This window comes from Mus musculus, chromosome 7, assembly GCF_000001635.26.
Source record: "Mus musculus strain C57BL/6J chromosome 7, GRCm38.p6 C57BL/6J".
Lineage (NCBI taxonomy): Eukaryota > Metazoa > Chordata > Mammalia > Rodentia > Muridae > Mus > Mus musculus.
The window spans coordinates 35,015,835-35,034,791 of record NC_000073.6 but is presented as its reverse complement, the minus strand read 5'-3'; the positions used below and the strand labels follow the sequence as shown (position 1 = coordinate 35,034,791).

The 18,957-nt window shown below is 52.5% G+C and overlaps 1 protein-coding gene and 1 long non-coding RNA gene across 3 annotated transcripts in view; one reads left to right on the top strand and one right to left on the bottom strand.

Annotated features, from left to right (window-relative positions):
• Nucleotides 1–18,957, bottom strand: part of Pepd (peptidase D) — a 132,302-nt gene that overhangs the window by 9,917 nt on the left and 103,428 nt on the right. For both annotated transcript variants that reach the window (NM_008820.2, XM_006539622.3), the window contains 3 exons: nucleotides 13,759–13,827; nucleotides 13,022–13,099; nucleotides 3,301–3,449 (listed from right to left, as the gene is read on the bottom strand). In NM_008820.2, coding sequence (NP_032846.2) covers nucleotides 3,301–3,449; nucleotides 13,022–13,099; nucleotides 13,759–13,827 — 296 coding nt within the window. The remainder of the gene's footprint in view (nucleotides 1–3,300; nucleotides 3,450–13,021; nucleotides 13,100–13,758; nucleotides 13,828–18,957) is intronic.
• Nucleotides 5,583–13,742, top strand: Gm35484. Its single transcript, XR_391248.1, has 2 exons — nucleotides 5,583–5,615; nucleotides 13,590–13,742. It is a non-coding gene; the product is annotated as a predicted gene, 35484 (long non-coding RNA).

Here is an 18,957-nt window from a genome sequence, read left to right as displayed (position 1 = left end):
CTGAGTGCAAGTGGGGCCTGTCTTTGTGAGCCAGGCCACTTTCTGTACAACTGGAGTAGGTTGAGCTGGCCAAGCTACTAACTGGTGGTGATGGCCAGTGCTAGTAGGCTTTGCAGTAACCAAGACTCAGTAGCTTAGAGGGATGGAAGCATGGTGTTCCTGGATTAACAGATGGAGACACATTGCTGAGTGGACAAGCAGGATTCCTCTCTCCAATTTGCCCCCCTTGTGTCCATACTCCGGAGGCCTAGCTCCTCCTCCAGCCTCCACTGTGGCACATGGCAGACAATTCTGTGCCTTTCCTTCCTGTGTGGAGGTGGGGTCTGAAGCTCCATGCTCCCATGGTGACCACTGCTTTATCACCATGACATGAGGGTGGCTGGGCTCAGGTTTGCCTTGGGACTGTTCAACAGCAGGCTCTGCTCTGACTAGTGGGAACAGCCTTTTCTGGCCCAACTCTGGCATTTCCCTGCTGCCTGCAGGGGTTTGAAGATAGTACCTGATGTGACAGAGCAACTGCCAGCTCAACCCATGTAATGACATAGTCATCTGCAGAGAGTAGCTTGAGGTTGGTCTCACAGACACTGGATGGCAGAGACCGCAGCACTCACTCCAGGGACTGTGGCCAGTGAGGATCCTCAGTGGGGAGATGGCCCAGCCCGTGGTGGAGTGTCAAGTTCCACATCATGGAAGATAACATTCCACCCCACCTTCCCAGCCCAAACTATACCTCTGAAATACTGATCACTTAAACAGTGAACAAAACGAGCAAAAATGCTTACCTGTGATATAAAGATAGGAGGCTCTGGGCCCCTTAGGTAGCTGTCACTTGACTTCAGTTTTAAAAGGGACATAGTTTGAAAAAGCCTCTCCAGCTCCCAGTTCCTCCAGGGCTCGCTCATAGGTCTTACTACAAATGAGAACCCAGGTTCTTGGACTGTTCTGAGTCAAGGGGCTGTGAGGGCCACAGCATTGCCCTATCTGATTTGCAGAGACAAGGTTGCTTTTTGAGTTGCCGTGTCCTGCAGCACCCCAGGTGAGCCAGGCAATGCTGCTGCCCCTCGCAAGGCTCTGCTTCCAGATTTTCCTTGCCTTCCTTTTAGGGCGTACTGACTTTTTGTCCTGGACTCATCCATCTGTCAGGCTCTGGTTCTGCATGCTGAGTGAGGGTGCATAGCTGTAGGGTTGGCTCCTGGCTCCAGTGTTGTCCTGCCACCACAAATCCCTGCAGTTCCTAGCCTCTGATGGGAGCTCTGAAGACTAGTCCACACTGAAGGGCTGTTCTCAACATGGCTCCTCTGAAAATGACTGCTATTGAGGTCCCTCCACTGCTGAACAGGGCTCTGAGATCACAATATAAATCATTCCAACAATGGGAAATGGGGTCACAGGGGACTATTTAGCCAAATGCTGAACCACCAAGTTCTGGGCTACAACATGCCACATCCTGGGGCTTTTACAGTCCTGGGGAGCAAGATCATCTTCTTTGCTTTCCTTTCTTTTTTAAAATCAGGGCACCACAGGATATGCAGGTCTGGCCACCAGAGTCTTTAGAGATACTATGAAAGTCCAGCTCTCAGGCCTCCCATGGCCACCACCTCCAAATCACAGAAGAGCTGGATGGCTGCAGCCAGCTCCCTGGCCCTTCAGAAGAGTGTGGATGCTTGGGACCAGAGCTGGCAAAACCTGCTCCAGAGTGGACTCTGTAGTAGGATGGGGAGCTGCCCTGCTGGTTGGGGGACAAGGAAACCAGAGGGCTAAAGCCCAGCTTGCAACCAGCATGCTGCTGGGCTGGGTCTGGGTCTTGTATTCTGGGTGCCTTGGGCCTCAATGTGTTGGAGAGATGTCTGGGTTCCCCAGGTCTGGGCTGTCATAAGGCAAGCTGCTTCTCTGAGATGAGGTACGGGCAGGGAGGCAGGCTTTGAGTAGCACGATACCTTGAGCTAGCACCGCAAGTTTTCACTTTCAGCCCTCATAGGGGCCTCATGTGGAAGAAAAGTGGGGTCTGGATGGCCAGGTGGGCCATTCTACCTCTTTGGTCCTGTGACCACCCAATGACCTAACCCTGCTGCTTACTGGTAAAGATGGCAGAGGCCAATTCTTCAGTGGGACATCTCTGCCTGGTGTGGTGTGAGTCACCAGGTACAAGACAGATGGGGCAAGCTGCCCCATGGCCAGATGGAGCCTGGCTGCAGCAAACAAACTTTTAGGTAGTGTCTAGTAGCCATGTGTCCCTGTCTCTAGAGGGCCTGGTCTGGGGGTGACTGGCACCTGAAAGCTGTATTTAGGATGTACACAGGGTGGGTTCAAAGTGAGAATCCAGCAGAGCCATACATAGCCCTAAATGCTCTCCTTCAGTCTGAGGTACAAGGCAGACTCCCTGATGCTACTAGGTGAGGCAGGCTGAAACAGCCAATGCCATGCCAGAGTTGTAGCTCAGTGCTGTGGGTACTTGCTCCCACATCTCAATACTATGGGCTGGGGAGGAAGGCAGACTCATCGGATAGCATGACCAGTTGTTGAACTAGGATCAGGAGATCCCAGAAGGAAGGCTATAAAATTGGTGTCACTTTCCCCTACAGAGGATGGTCATGCAGTGAGATGCCATGGGGTAAAGTTTCTGGGGGTTCTGTAGGTTGTATGAAGGCGCATGGGAAAGGCATACAGTGGCGGCCATACAATGAAGTGAGGGGAAGCTGGCTGGATGAAGAGAGGACACCAGGCCGAATACCACTACTGGCACAGGGACAGTGACCGTTAACAGATGGCTAACTCGTGCTTGGTGGTCTCGGGTACGCCCTACCATTCAGCTTACATCTTAAGGAGTGCTGTCTCCCCACATACAGGTAAAAACCAGTCTCAAGGAGTTGCTTCATGACTCAAGGTTATGTCCTCTGAGTGAGGTTAGAGCTTCCTCTGGAGTTCAACTAGATGCCAGGTTCCAAAGCTGGCCTGGACTTTCCTCAAGTGAACTCTGTTTTGGGATAAAAGCAAGGGACATGTTGATGTTCCAATGACCAGTGTGGGTGGAGGGATGTGTATGGAGATGTGACTGGATCAGACATGGGGTCACAAGGGGTTGAACTTCCAGATTCAGTTCTCATCCTTGGCTGGTGGTCAACTCTGTGCCCTTAGGGTGTTTTGGGGATGTCACATCACCTGGAATCTAACTGGCCAAGCATGTGGAATAGATGCAAACAGACTTCAGGATCTGCTTCCTGCGGTGTCTGTCAGTCAAGATGTATGTTCAGTCCCCCCCATCTACCAGCCAGGTCCTCAGCTGGTTCGCCTGGCCCTCACCTGGCTTCATAGTGCTCATGACAGTTCTGCAGCTCCTGAGCACTGCTTCGTAGATGGCCTTCTGGTCCTCTGTGAACTTGCCGTTGGCTGGGAAGGAGCAGGTGATGTCAGAAGCAAAGCAGTAGTACTCGCCACCCATGTCGAACAGGCTGTGGGGACAGGGCACTGTGAGGCAGGTGGGCAGATGTTCAGAGGTGCCAACCCACACACCCCCTTCACTCTTCCTGCTGGGGCCTGGCTGGAGCAGGGAGCTGAGGTCACCTCATCAGATGTGACTGATGGTGGCACATCACTTTAATCCCAGCATCCAGGAGGCAAAGCAGGGGAGGATCCCTGAGTTCACGGCCAGCCTAGTCTGCAGAGCAAGTTCTAGGCACGGGGTGGGGGAAACAACTTTAAGCTCTGCCTGGGCTACAGAGTAAGTTTGAAGCTAGCCTGGAAATTTTGTGAGACCCTCCCCCACAATCTCAGAAAAAAGTAGAAAAAGCACGGGAGATATTGCTTAGTAGTCTGTGCTAGCCAGCCTAGCAGACATGAGATCCTAGGTTCAGCCTCCAGATCCACAGAAGGAAAGAAAGATGGGAAGAGGAGAGTGAGGGAAAGCGCGAGGGAGGGCTGGCTCAGCCCAGGGAAAGCTAAGGAAGAAGCCTGGCCTTGGCAGCCGTCGTCGTGGGGACTCACAGAAGGATGCCTAGGTCTCCAGATTCCCACATGCCAGCTGCCTCCCATATGAACCATCTAGAGCCTCTCTCAAGCTGGGACCTTGCCTGTGCCCAGGATACATTTGCCATATTTGTCAGTGGGTTGAGCTGCACTAGCTTGGGAGGAACCAGCAAGTGGTTGGTGCCTCTGCTCTGCTCTACTGCCTGGTATCATCCTCCCCCTGCTCAGATAGGACACGTGTCTCACCAGTGCCCAGGAGAGGGCCACAGAGGAAGCATCAGAGTAGCCCCTAGTTAGCAATGCTTTCCTGGGGCCTGGATGGAGGGTGCTGGCACATGATCCTCAGGTGGGTGGCTGTGCAGGCTGAGATGGCAAAGAGGTCTTGCAGGAGAGGAAGCAGAGGCCCAGAGGCCCAGAGCCAGTGGAGGTTGGATAATGGTGGGAAACAGCCAGGACTGCTGGGTCAGGAGAATGGAGGTATCACTCTGGACACTGTGTGATGGCTCCTGGTACAGCAGAGCCCATCTAACAGGTCATGGGGCTCAACATTGTGGATAGAGAATCCTACCCTGTGCAGTATCTAGGATAGAGCAAAAGGAGGCATGTAGGTCCAGGCCTGGCTTTCAATACATGGGCCAGTCTCACATGGCAAGGGTCACCTCAGAATGCCAGAGTGACTAAGGCAAAAGGATGTATACACAAGGTGCCCCTTCCCAACCCATCCCCCTTTAGCACTCACAGGCAGGTCATGACATTAATCCCAATGAAGCTGGCTGAGGGTCCATGGCCCAGTCTTCCTGCATCAGTGGAGGCCAGCTCTGCTCAGTGTGCCTGTGCTGGTGGGGTAGTGGTGGGCATATTCAGCTGCAGCCACACACATGCTGGCCAGTCTGAGCCCAGGGCATATCTGGCTTCCTTTATGAGAGCCTCTCACCCAAATCCCACTCTAATGGTAACCACAAACATTCCAGAAGCTGCCTGTGCGCTAGTATTGAGAGACAGAGCAAGGGAGTGGGGTGGGTCCTTTGTCCTGCATGTAGAGCCTGGATTCCAGCCACACGGCTTGCCGGACAGCACTGGCTATTGCATGGCAGCTGATTTTAAAGAAAAAACCCTAATGCCCAATATGCTTGGATGCCATACTAGAATCCAAAGTCCTCAATGAAGCACTTCTTAATCTCCTGACTCTTCTGGTTGCAAAACACCATAAACGGGGTCAACAGTACGGAAGGCAAAGCATAGATAATATCTCGGGTGATTCCTGGGGAGCCACCCTCCACCACTCCCCAGCATACTGGGAACTTTGACTGGGTCAAAGTCTGGGGGGGGGGGGGCGACCCTGTGTAGTGTAGATTCAAGGCACCTGGGCCTCACTTCAGGAGGACCCACCCAACTTAGTTACAAGAGGGCCAGGAAACATGAGGCACTGGAGACACACCCAGGCATCTCCTCCCTGGGGTGTACTGTGACCCTCAGGGCCAGAAGCTGCCTGCAGGTTTACTCCTGTGCAGGTGTGCTCAGTCTCAGACCTAGCAAAGCCCTCAGCTGAGGAAGGTGAACATCTTGGTTACCTTGTGTTGACTCGGCCAGCCAACCTTTGGGACCTTATTTCCCCATCTTTGGCATGGGACTGTGTCTCTTGCAAGCTGCAGGTACGTTAGGGCTCTTGGGCAGAGCAGGCTGCAGTGAGATGCATGGGGTCCCAGTCTTGTGTTGCTGGAGGAAACAACACTTGTATGTGGGCTTTTTGGAAGACAATGCTTCATGGTTTGATGGATTCAGAGCATCTGAAAATAAACTGCCTGGACAGACAAGACAGGACAGGCACGTGGGGACACTCATTCCTGGGAGGTGCCACATAAAGGGTGACCTGCAATTGCCCCTGGGAAGAAGAGTCTACTGGTGCTGGTCTAAAGGGAAAACAGAAATGAGCTATTTTTAAAAACCAGGAAGCTCACAAGATGACACGAAATGCTAGAGTCATCTAGAATGTGACAGACAAGATTCTCTGGGGCACGGCAGACTTAACTGAGCTCTCTAAACCGTCCCTAGAACAGAGGTAAGATGGCGACGGGCGCCTGATGTTTTCAGCCGCCGGCCGGGCTTTCGGGAGAAGGAAGTGCACACCCAGCCAGCCAGCTCCGTCCTGCCCGGCGACGCTCGGGCACGGGCTTGAGTCTATTTTTGTGTTCTCAGTTCCCCATATTTTCTGCCTTTTTTTTCCTGTTGTTGTTTATTGTTTTTAAATCCCCCCTCAGTGCTTTTCCATGCATAAGTGATTCCAATTCAAGCCATTTGGAATCCAGGGAAGAAAGCCATCACTTTTATAAATCACCTCCCTCCAGTGTTCTGTCTGTTGCGCCTACCCTTTCCATGCAGTACTATGATAGAGAATTCGGTCACTCTTGGCTCAATCGAGAATGCAAGATCTCCCCTTCCTGACTGTGTAGGGACACCCACCAGGGACACCTCCATCACTAGCCGAGTGGGTCTGTGTGATAATCTGAGACATCTGGGAGATGACATGTCTTCAAGCAATGTGCTGGCGTCTCTTCCCCACATGTGTTCCTATGGCTATGGTTCTGGCCGGGATGAACGTTCTGTCTTATGCTGGCTCTTCATGGGGCAGCTCCAGGCCTGGGCTACCTGCCACCACTGGCCCACCCAGACCCTATCCAGGTCCTGCTTAACTCCCTTAGGCCCTGTGCAGGGACCAGCCAGCTCACAGGCAGCAGGGCTCCAAGGGAAACTCGGCAATGTTTATACAAGGGCCACTTTGTACTCGGCTTGTAGCTTCATTTTAATCTTAGTATGCAGCACGCACTCAGCTGCTTCTCACCCAAGACTGACATCTTACATGCACGTGTGTTAAGCATGCTTGCTTTGTGCAGACTTCTCAGTCTGCATCCCAGGCTGGAGGGAGAGAGGTGGGGTTCTAAACAGCAGAAAATACTCATCTACCCAGTCCTCAGCAGGAGATAGAAAGGAAGGCAGCCAGTCACTTTGTCTCTGCAGCAGTGTATGTGCCCCAGGCTGGCCACAGTGGGCACAGGTCTTTCTGGTTCACAGGTCGGCTGCCCACCTCAAGCTCCCCTCCAGGCCTCTGTGCATGCCAGCCCTCAGGGATGGCTGCTGGTGGTGGTGGGTGGCAGCAATGGCAGCAGCAGCAGAGCCATCCCTCAAATGCTCCCCTTGGTTACAGATAGACCCATGGGGGGAACCTCTTCCTATAGAGCCCCTGCGCCAGGTGCTCCTCAGAGACCAGGTAGGCAGGGATGATCCCCCATGCCAGCAGCATGTCCCTATCCCCAAACCCCCAGTGTAGACTCTGATGAGAACAGTCCAATGCTGGGGTCCCCCTATGTTTGCAGAGAACTAGCACTGCCCTCTAAGAGCTGTCACAGAGATGCAGAGCACTGGTGCCAGGCCAAGACCCACGGAGAGCACCATACTGTGGCCTGGATCAAAGGCAGGCACTCAGCTGCTGCCTGCCTCAGCCCTGTGGGCCTAGGGTTGGGCACCAGGGCAGTAGCTGTAGTGGGTGGGGGAGGGGAAGGAGGAGGCTAGCAGTCATTATCACGCAGACAGCACATGCTTCATTTCACTTTTTGGGTGACCAGTGTCTTGTGATGTCTGTGAGCACTGTCTAGACTAGCACTTTTTAACCATGGGTTGTGACGTCAATGGAGTGGGTGAGGCCACAAAACAGTGACAAACTAAACAGAAGGGACAGAAAGCAGGTGGGAAGGGCTTCTGCTTATGGTAAGGAGGCATATCTACAATATGAGCTCTAGTTTGAAGGCTAACGGTTTTCTGGGATGGGATACTAAAGGCCTTGGCCAACTCATCCAGACAGACAGGGCCTTGTGTTTGCAGAACTCTCTCACCCAAAGGCTGGCTTATTTTCCCCCTAGGAAAAGCTTTGGGAGGGGCCCCCTAGTGGTCACCAAGCATCCCTTTGGAAATAACAAGGCTGGGAAGGGGATAGGAGTTAAGGCTGGCAGCAGGCAGCTAGCCCTGGATGACATTCTCTAAAGTCTACTGGAATACTAGGCACAGAGAAGATGAACCTTGGATTCTCCTCCTCTACCACCACCACCACCACCACCACCACCACCACCACCACCACCACCACCACCACCACCACCACCACCACCACCACCACCACCACCACCACCACCACCACCCCTTTGCTCCCAGCCCTCTGCAGCAGGGGAAGAACCCGGGCACAGATTCACTCTGCCCAGGACCACAATTGGCAGTCTAACCCACAACTAGAACAGGCACAATCATTTTATCCAATGCAGGGCTCAAGAGATGCAGGGTCTTGCTAAAGCCCTTGGTATCTGCAGCCCAGGGCTGAGAATTGGCTCACCTGTGATGGCAATAGCAAGTCAGCCAGGACGACACCCTGGCTCCAGCTGTGACCCAGATGGAGTGACAGCGGTACAGTTCTGGGGGCCCTTAAGTACTGACTATCCTGGGATGAAACTACCCTCATTTCTCTGGGTTTTGATGACCTCTAGACATGGCCGTTACCACAACAGGGAGACTGAGGAGGCCGGAGGCCACAGCAGGGATGGGTAGGGAGGAGGCACTGGCAAACTGCTCAGTGCAGAGCTAGGATAGGCCTGTTCCTAGGTGGACTGCAGGCCCACCCCACACACCCCAGGTTAGCACAACAAAGCACAACCCAGAAAACCTGGCTGTGTCCTGAAGCTACACTGCCCTCTTCTGGCCAGTGCTGGAACGCCCTGTACACCTCAGCCAGGCCTGGAGCACATGTACTCTAATGGGTTTGGAGACAGGGCATAGCACCTCTTATAGGGTGGCAAGCTGCTGAGGAGACATGCCCCACCTGCTTCTCAAATCAGAGCCCCCACTGAGGAGATATCGTCTGCTGTTTGGGGTGAGCTTGCATAGGAGTCAGGAGAAGCAGGTGGGAGAGCCTTGCACAGGAGTGACTCAACCTGGGATGCCCTGCTTCCTGGTGGGTTTAGGCACAGTTGGTATTTTTCCTGCTGGCCAAGGTGAGGCCTTTGTCTGTGGGCTTAAATGCCTACAGTCTGAGGTGGCTGTGGGAGGGCTCAGAGGGGATCTGGGGACGACTCCTTACCCAGAGCCAGTGGGCCATGGCTCCTTCCCTGCTTCTCTAAGCCAGATGTGTTCACACCCACTTGCCTGGAGCTAGATGCAATGTGGAGCATCTTCTGTGGCCTCCCACTCAGGAAGGGCCTCCTGTGATCTTGTCAACACCATCATTATATGAACAAGCTGGAAGCACCAACCAACAAGACTGCCACACTTGGCAAGCTGGGTCATCAAAGCCCTGCCTGCTTGCCTTGAAAAAGAAAACAAAATGCAGTCGATGCTTCATGCAGGGGGTGACCTGACCAGTGGGTTCAGGGGGAACTCCAGGGACACAGCTGGAAGGTGCTCTGGGAGCCAACAGGAAAACTCTGAGAGGTTTAACAGCAGCCACAGGCCATGTACAGGACCCCTGGCTCTGACTGAGCTGACGAGAGGCTCAGACTCTGAAGCCACACACATTCCCATGCCTTCCCTAGATCTACATAGCAGCTGGGCATGGGATCTGGCCCAGAGAAACAGGAAGAGACCTGGGAGCTACTGGCTGGGATGTGGGATGGCCTGAAGCTCTTGGCTGACAAACTTGATCTGCAGCACAGACCAGCCTGAGCAACAGCTAGACCTCACGCGTGATGACTGTGGCCCACAGCTAAGTGGCCTTATCTGACTCTTAGTTCCACCTAAGGTTTACATGAGCACAGTGGTGCATGCCTGTAATCCGAGCACTTGGGAGGCCATGGCGGGGCAGAGGGGGTCCTGGTATAAATTAAGGCCAGCCTGGGCTACAGTGTGAGACTCTAGTTAAACTGTTAAAAAAAAAAAATTGTCCAAATAAGGTAGGCCTGATTTGTGTTGTGCCCTGGCCCAGGGCTGGAAAATGTACTTCAGAGACACGGAGAGCAGGAAGACGTCCAGCCTTCTTGGCTTTGCAGTTCTGCCTCAGCTTTCATGACTCTGAGCCCTTGGAGCCAGGTGATCTAGGAGCCCCCCCCCCCCCCAGACAGATAGAGAACCTGAGGTGGGAGGGAGGAGCCTCTTGGCTCCTGGTGCACTTCTGTGGGTATATCCTGAGAAGCGTGGGTGCACTCACTCCTGGACTGAAAGAGATTGAAGGGGCTGCCACTTAGCACCTCCCCCTCACAGCTCTGAACCAGTTCTGACTTCCCAAAGAGCTCCACTACTGTTAACATAGCTTGCCTGTCAAAAGCTAGGTAGAACCCAGAGTCCATCCCTGTGCTTGGTGCCTAGAACACATGCTCTGTCCCAGGGGGCACTCAACTTTGGGACAGCCTCCAGTTTATACATATATTCTGGTCCCCTACCTTATGATGAAGTATCGTGGCTTTATGTTAGGATAACAGTGTGATTTATTATTTACCAAACGCGCTAGGTGCTTGGCAGATCAATTTCAATAAAACAATGGATTATAAATGCCGCCAGCAATCTGGCAGTAGCAGTAATCAACAAAACATGTTCTAAATGCTGCATAATAAATTGACTATAATAAACTCATAATGATTCCACTGGCTACATTTCAAAGTTAGCACTAGAAAAACAAAATCACCAATTTGAGTTTGGCATGAACGTCCCTGGGTTTCCTCAGATCACTCCTGTCCACAGCTGTATCAGGAGGCGCAGGTGCCACATGCTGCCCTTGAGGGCTGAGGTCACAGCAGCTGGGCCATGTAGAGGCCCACAGTATGTAGGCCCTGGCTGGCCCCTGCCCATCTCTGGGATTCCCAGAGGAATTCCCAGAAATGCAGATAGGGCTGGCCTTCTTACAGGGCAAGAATCCCCTTTTGGACACATAAAGTAGAAAGTGGAGTAGCTGCTTCCTCTGGGGTGTGCTGAACTCAGGAAGAGTCAAATTCATGGCCAAGGTGGGCTCCAACTAGAGCTCCCGGGGTGGGGGGGGGGGGGAGGCAGGGACCTCAGCCTCTGCCCAGGACTGGGTTCTAGCATCTTGTCCTCTGGTCCTAGCCACACAGGCCAGAGCCAGAGAGCATCAGAAAAACTCTTGGAAAAGCAGTGAGAATTTGTGGTACAGGCCAAAATGTCAGCTCCTTAGAGACAGAGGCAGGAGGATTGAAACTTCAAGTCCTGCCTAGAAGACTTATTAAGACTGTCCCAAAATAACAAGTGAGAAGAGGGCTGGCAGTAGGTATGGCTCAACACTAGAGTATTTGCCAAACGTGCTTAAGGCCCCAGGCACCAGGGGGTGCCATGAGGCCTGGGTGAGGTGGAGGAGGTCAGAGAGGGGAAGCTTGGGGCAATCACAGAGCCTGAAAAGACCGGGTGGCCTTGTCAATGCTGAGTCAAATCTGAGGCAGCCAACCCTGTCCCCAATCCCTATGACCACACATGCGCCCAGCACCCTGCTGTGTCTCAGCCACCCCAGCCCCAGCCAGCACCCAGTTGAGCCTGCCACCTGGAGGCAGCTCACACAGCTCTCAGGCCTAAACACAGGCCTACTCCTAGGCTCCGTGCAGACATCTGCTTTTGTGGACTTGTGCTGCTAGGCAAGCCAGGGAGACATACACTGAGGTCCTGTTGTAGTCATGGAGAGGATGGGGTGGCAACGACTGGCAGTCCTCAAAGCTGGTGTCTAGGGTTCTTCAGGTCTCTCTTCCTGGCTCCCATTTGGCTTATTGGCTTGGGACCCAGGAAGAGGTCTTTATCAGTCTGCTTCTCATATACCCTTTCTGCCACTATCATGGGAAGTCCTGACGTTTGTATGTTATCTCCACTCATAGATACGTCAACTAAGGCAAAGAGAGACGAAGTTTTCCTTACAGGAAACTGGGCTTGAACGAGAATATCTTGCTTGTGGGCAGACTGGCCAGTCATGTGCCAGCATGGACCCTGGGATTGAGTACTTATCTCTCTCCTATTTGGTAGTCACTACTCAAAGCATGGATTCTATCTCTGCAGCTTATTAGCTGTCTGTCCGTGCACTGTGCTCTCCCCCTAGGTAGACATGGGCTCCCATGACCTGCAGCAGGGCCAAAGCCACGCAGTGAACAGCTATCACAGGAAGCCAAGGCTGGGAGATGAGTGTAGCAAGTGGCTGAGAAGGAAACTGATGGTTCAGCATCCCCAGCCAACCCAAGAGTAGGCTGTGCCACTGCTAAGGAGCCCAAACTACATCTAAGAACCAGCTAGGCAGGGTGGTTTATGCCTGTAATCCCAGGACCTGGAGGTAGAGGCAGGAGGATTGCTACTTTCTTAGCCAGCTCTAGCTAGACCTTCTATCAATAAAATAAAACAAAACATAAACAGACGTTTAAGAACCAGGCAGGACAGGAGCCCTTCTGGTCAGCTGATGTTCACAGCACATCTGATGGCTAAGGCAAGAGGTTGTATGGCTTGTGAGCAAGCTCCAGACTTCAAGGGCCTTAGCAGCCCGGCGTGGCTTAGCAGCCCGGCATGGCTGGACCCAGTTCTAGTCACTGTCTGGTGGGGATTATGGAGTGACCATTAGGAACAGCTCTATCAGTGAGTAGGGATCCCTCCAAACCCAAGGATGGCAGTCCAGTATGCTCTGCCCACATCTGCCCTGTGTGGCCTTGTGCGGAAGTGAGAGTATGGCAGAGCCGAAGCAATGGCTGCATGTGGTGAGGAGCGTGGTGGTCAAGGATAACAGGTTTTAGGGTGGGGAACTTACTGGTTGGAAAGCATAGCTTGGAAGAAGCCAGGGGACAGTAAAAAAGAGCCCCTCCACCCCCTTCACAACTCCACAGGAAACTACTGCAAATCTTGTTGACACTCTGCCTCATGTTTGTTTATAGGGTGCAGGTCTTAGGCCTGGAGAAGTTGGCATTCAGGCTGACAGCTATAGCAGAGAAGTCTGGGCCCAAGGCTTTGCTGTAACTAACCCTCTTGGCCTCTGGCTGACCCAAATGTGGAGCATCTACCTTTGTCCTGGCTATTCACGTGCACAGTGGGGTGACGGCAGCTCAGCCTCACTTACCAAATATCTCCATCCTTGATCGTCCGGTCATTGGGGGCTCCAGCATGGCCATAGTGCAGCACGGCCGCGTTCTCACCGCTGTAAAGAGCCACAGAGGGTAGTTAAGAGCTCACTGGTACCCAGCAGGCCCTGGAGGCTGGAGCAGGCCCACAGCCAGGAGGAAAGGAACACGGTGTTCCTGCCTGACAGAAAGCTGGGAGCAGCTCCTTGGGTCTAATAGCTGCCTTCTGGGCTGAGGGTGTAGGCAGCGCATTGCAAAGATCAGAGGCTCACAGGCCTGGCGAAGGGTTGAAGGCAGGGAGGTCTCACAGGAAGGGTGCTGGCGGTCTCTGGAACATCTTGGTCCTATCCAGGGCCAGTGGCTTCTTGTTCCCTGTTCCATGCAGCTACCCTAATGAGCTACTCTTTAGGAAGAACTTACAAGCCCCTCTCTCTCTCTCTCTCTCTCTCTCTCTCCCTCTCTCTCTCTGTGGTGGGAGGGGGCACCTGGGTGTAATATTTATGGCTCCATTCGGGAGTCTCAAGAATCATAAAAGTAGAAATAATGATTTTTCTCTCTATCCACCAGAGAAGCACATTTCCAAGGACTGAGATGCTCGGATGTATTATTCATGCGCAAGAATGCTCACTCGCATCAGCAAGAGTGCCAGCTTCTGTCCAGGCAACACAGGGGCCAGGCTGGAAGGACAGAGCTCCCTACTGCATGTCCTCCCATGAGCCCTGGGCCCAAGACTTACCTACAGCAGATACAGGTGTAAGAGGTGTGGCGCATGCCGCCCCTAGAGTAACAATAATGCTGGAACAGGCTGTGGAGAGAGACACACACACATGAGTCAATACAGCCTTGCTCTTTGAATGCTGATCCCCTACCTGGACCTGCTTCTCCTGCACCCTGAGCTGGCTGGAGTTCCCCAGTGAGTGTGAGCAGAGGCTGGCTCTGGGACACAGAACCTTGCTGGGGAACTCGACAGCGACACTGTCAGGACTCTTGGGCAAGCAGAACACTGGAGCTTGACCCTTGGGAGACAAGCTGGGATGAGGAACACACTTCTGTCACGCAGCCGGGGTCTCACTGTGAATCTGTGACTAGAGCATGGCTGAGGAGCAGCATGACCCAGTGTGTTATCCTGGGCTGCCAACAGATGGGGTGGCAGAGCTGGTGTGAGTGGGCAAGGCAGGGTAATCTCCAGGGAGGTGAGGAGGTTCCTGCGTGAGAAAGCAATAAGCCAGCTGGGCTTTGGGAAATACTTATACCTTACACATGTATGCCCAACAGTGCAGGCTGAAAGGATGGATGCCCCTGACCCCAGTGCCAAGGCCTGCCTTTGAGAGAGTGGGCTATCATTATAGTGTGCATAGTGACAATGAGGGCAGGAAGTGGTCCAGCCTTGTACAAAGCTCAGCAATGAGAACACATGTGTTGGGGGAGGCGCAGTGAGCTGCTTCCTCACACCGGGACCCCCTGGGCAGCCTCAGGAGGCAGTCCAGATGAGGATGGACCAGACCTGTCACATCAGAAGGCTGAACTCCCAGTGGCATACACCTGTAATCTCAGTCCCTGGGACACTGAGGCAGGAGGACTGCTATGAGTTCAAAATAAGCTTGGGATAAATGTCAAAATCCTGTCTTCAAAAATCCAAAACCAACCAACCAAGAACAAACACAAGAAAGCTAAGGCCAGAGGGAGGACTCAGCCTGAACAGCAAGCTCTGTTTTCACAGTGTAATTCCAGCATCCACAACAGAAGGCTCAAAACTGTCTGAAATGTCAGCTTCAGAAGAAGACAGACACCTTCATCCGACCTCCATGGGCACCAGGCATGCCTATGGTACACATACATACATGCAGCGGGCAAAAAGCTCATACACATACATATAAATAAAAATCACCCTCCCCTACCCCCTTGACAATTCCCCACTCCGAAGTCTTGGCTAGTCTGGAACTCTAGACCAGGCTGGCCTTGAACTCACAGAGATCTTCCCATCTCTACCTCCTGAGTGCTGAGACTAAAGGCACGCTCCACCAGCCTGACATTTTTTTCTTCTTTAAATAAAGAAAGCTGAATCCTAGTGAGGCTGCACTGCCCAGAGCTTTGGAATGCCCCACCCTCAGGCCCTACCCCTCCCATATGCCTTGGACCTCAGCATTAGGCCACAGGCCCAGCCTCTGCAGAACTAGCTGCTAAGGGGATGACTGTGGAGAGCTGCCTTTACTCCATCCCAGAGGATCCAGTATATTCTCCCTACTGGTCCCTGATTCAACCCTGTCCCACCAAGCAAACCAAGGTGGCCTTATCCCGCCTACTGTCACCTGCAGAGTGCTAAAGGCAACCCATGGGCACACTGAGAGGCAGCCCTGCCTGCCCTGCACGTTCTAGGCTGTTTTGGAAAGTGTCTGCGTGGAGGAGTTTAATCTTCTAGGCACCGTAAACACAAATTATGTATAATTGTTATGATTGGGTATTAAGTAGTTGTTATGCAGAAACGGTTCTATTGGATTCGATCGGCTTTCAGACTTGCCTTGAAAAACCTCCCAGGATAATTGGGTGTCTTACAAGTGAAATGTTTCCTCAACACAAAGGATTTGAGGAGCTGTGGGAAGGTGGGGAGACACTCACTCCTTCCCTTAGCTGGTCCCATAGTCACAATGGGAGCATCTAGGCCATGAGCAGTTAGACCTTAGCCAGAGAGCTCATCCCAAGGCTCTACCTGCCCGGGCAGTCGGCCTCCCGCTACGAGCAGCCTCAGAAATAGCTCCCTCTCTGTCCGGCATGCCTCTGAGGCACCCATGGCGCTTCAGTGCGCCTCAGCTTTCAGGGACTTGGTCCTTTCGCATACATCAGGGGGCCACATGGCCATGTTCACAGGGGTGGAGACAGATGGCCTATACCTAACCACAGGTGCTACTGGGATTGTCTGGCTTCAGAAAGGATAGGCAGAGGGATAGCCATGCCCCTGGCATACATTTGTAGGCAGCAAATGTATTTCACCAGACGGAGCCTGGGGCCTAATCACAGCAGAGACAACCAGCCTTCCTTGTATCCTTGGCTTCTACGGAAGAGAAAGAGCAATGCCCAATGCAAGATATGGTTTATAGTAGTGTCTAACAGAAAGGTAAGGAAGACCCAGTTTTCAACGGTAAGCTTCAACCCAACAGTGGCCATCTTCCAGCCACATGTATGACTCCACATTCCCACAAGATGGAGTTCCATGAGTCTGCTGTTCTTCACACTGGACACATGGTGGCTAGATGCTGCTGGTATTTTGGGAGGTTGTGGAACCTTGGGAACATGGGGCCTGCTGGTGGACACAGGCTAACTGGGAGTGGGCCTGAGGTAACCTACCCCATCCTGAGTCCAGGTCTCCACCTGCTGATCCCTCAAGATGAGAGGGATGCCATCCAACCCTCCCGAGGCCACAGCAGGAGCTGTTTCCATTGCAAGCCCTTTCTGCCACAATCGGCTGATGGTCCCTGCACTGTGAGCCAAAACCAAGCCTTCCTCCCTTAGATTGCTCCAGTCAGCTCTTCTGTCATGGTCATAGGAAAGCAGCCAAGGCAAGATCCAGCCCTACACATGTGAGTCCAGTGCTCCACTACTTGGTGTTTGGATTTTTAATTTTTTTCGGACAGAAGTACAAGGACATATGGATGCTTTAGAGGTGATAATAAATAGACTAAGAGGCCACCACATTTTCTGCAGGCTTCTAGCCTGGGCCGCGGTGTGTAAAGGTGCCCCAGTTCTAAGGAAAGTGAGGGTGAGGCAGGGCCTGTGAGGTGATGATGTGCTTCTGATCTGTAAGGGAGAAGTACAGAGGGGCAAGTGCTTTGAACTGAGCCTCAGTTGCCACGTGGAGCAATGCAAGGCTCCGTGCAGCTTGGTCTGAGCTCAGCAGGCAGAGCTGGGATGAGCAAGCACGGGCCAGGGAGTGGAGCAGTCTGACCCTCCACATCATATACCAGAACACTTCAAAAAGGTCTCTCTGCAGCTTCATGGAAAATAGGTCAACTGGACGGCAGAGAAGGAAGGGTCTGGCTAACAGCAATGGGAAGGCAACTGCTGAGGGGCCCAAGTCTGTGGTCACAATTTGCCATAGGGTGTCAGCTGCCCCTACGTTAGTGCAGTATGTGAATTGATGGAGAGTTGCTGCCAGAAACTTTCCAGCTTCCCACACAGAGGTACAGCATGAAACAGCACGCAGGGCAAAAAAGCAAGACACACAGGCCAGTCAGCCTGGGGACCGGGAAGCCACAGCTGAAGTGCCACTTGGGCACACAAGAGGCAGAGGCTTAGATCTGAGAGGTTGTCCACACATCGAGCTGGGCCTGCCTGGTGATGCACACACAAAGGCAGGGCGTGAAGCAACCAAGTAACAGAGTTCACAGCTGGAATACCTGCTGGACTTTGCAGGGCACACGCATCTCAGGATTCAAATGCAGGCTCATTTGCCCCTGCTTCCCTGTTAAAATGGGAATGATCTTTGGGGTTTAGAAACCCCCAAGCAGGATATAAACAAAATGCTCAAGCCTTTGATGGTGATACTGGAGATGTTAGCAGGAGGGCACACGAATCCAAACTGCATAGCCTCAAGAGTGGCAGCCAAGGACTACAGATACAGCCATAGCATAGGCCCTATATACAAATCTGTTACCCTCAGGCCCCCAGCACATCACACACATCACACTCACACACCACATACACATGTACAGCATGGGCTTTTAAACTCGTCATATACATGCCACAAACAGAATTCACACATACCACATATACCATAGACAAACCAGAGTTCAGTTCTCACATATGCACATCACACACACATATCACATGTATAGTCACTTACTCACGATACACAAATACCCACCACACATGCTATACACATCATACTCTAGATACCACAAGAGTCCGTGGCACAGGCCATATACACACTTGTGATGCTCTCACACAATAAATACATATTAAACCCCACCACTATGAGCTCACAGATCTATCATGCCCTACCATTATACACTCAGCACACACACATATCATGCCCCCCCCCCCACTATAGACTCACACTCCCATCATACACCCTTACAACCACCGTGGAATAACACACCCACCACACCCCACACCCACTATGAACTCACACACCCAAAATGACCAATGCATACAAAATTTTCATATACAACAAACAGCAGGTTGAGACCTTCCCCAACCCAAGGATTTCTAAAAACAATGCCTGAGACCTTAAACACACAGGGTATAAGTAATACCTAAAAGGACAGCATGGAGCCGGGCAGTGGTGGCTTTAATTCCAACACTTGGGAGGCAGAGCTAAGTGGATCTCTGTGAGTTTGAGGTCAGACTGGTCTACCAAGCAAACTCTAGGACAGCCAGTACTGTTACACAGAGAAACTCTGGAAAAAAAAACCCAAATGGACAGAATGGAAAGAACTGGAAATGACCAGTTCCCCCCATTAGAGGATGACAGACAGCACGGCAGATCTGGGAAAACCTGTTTTTCTTCTGTAAATCTGTGATTTGCACACAGTACAGGGATGGTGCTAGATCCCACTGCTCTTCTGGAAGCACTGAGAATGGAATACCATGGGGGTTTAATGGGAATGCCCCCCACAGGCTCATAGAATGCTTCATCATCAGGGCGTGGCACTGTTTGAGAAGGACTGGGAGATGTGGCTTTGTTGGAGGAAGTGTGTCACTGGTGGTGGTGGTGGTGGTGGTGGGGGGTGCTTTGAGGATCCAAAAGCCCAAGCCAGGCCCAGACTCTCACTCCGCCTACAGATCAGGATGTAGCTCTCAGCTACTGCTCCAGTGCCTGCCTGCACACTGCCATGCTTCCCATGATAATGGACCCTGTGAATCTCTGAAATAGTAAGCAAGCCCCAATTCAATGCTTTCTCTTAGGAGAGCTACCTTTGCTGTCGTGTCTCTTCACAGT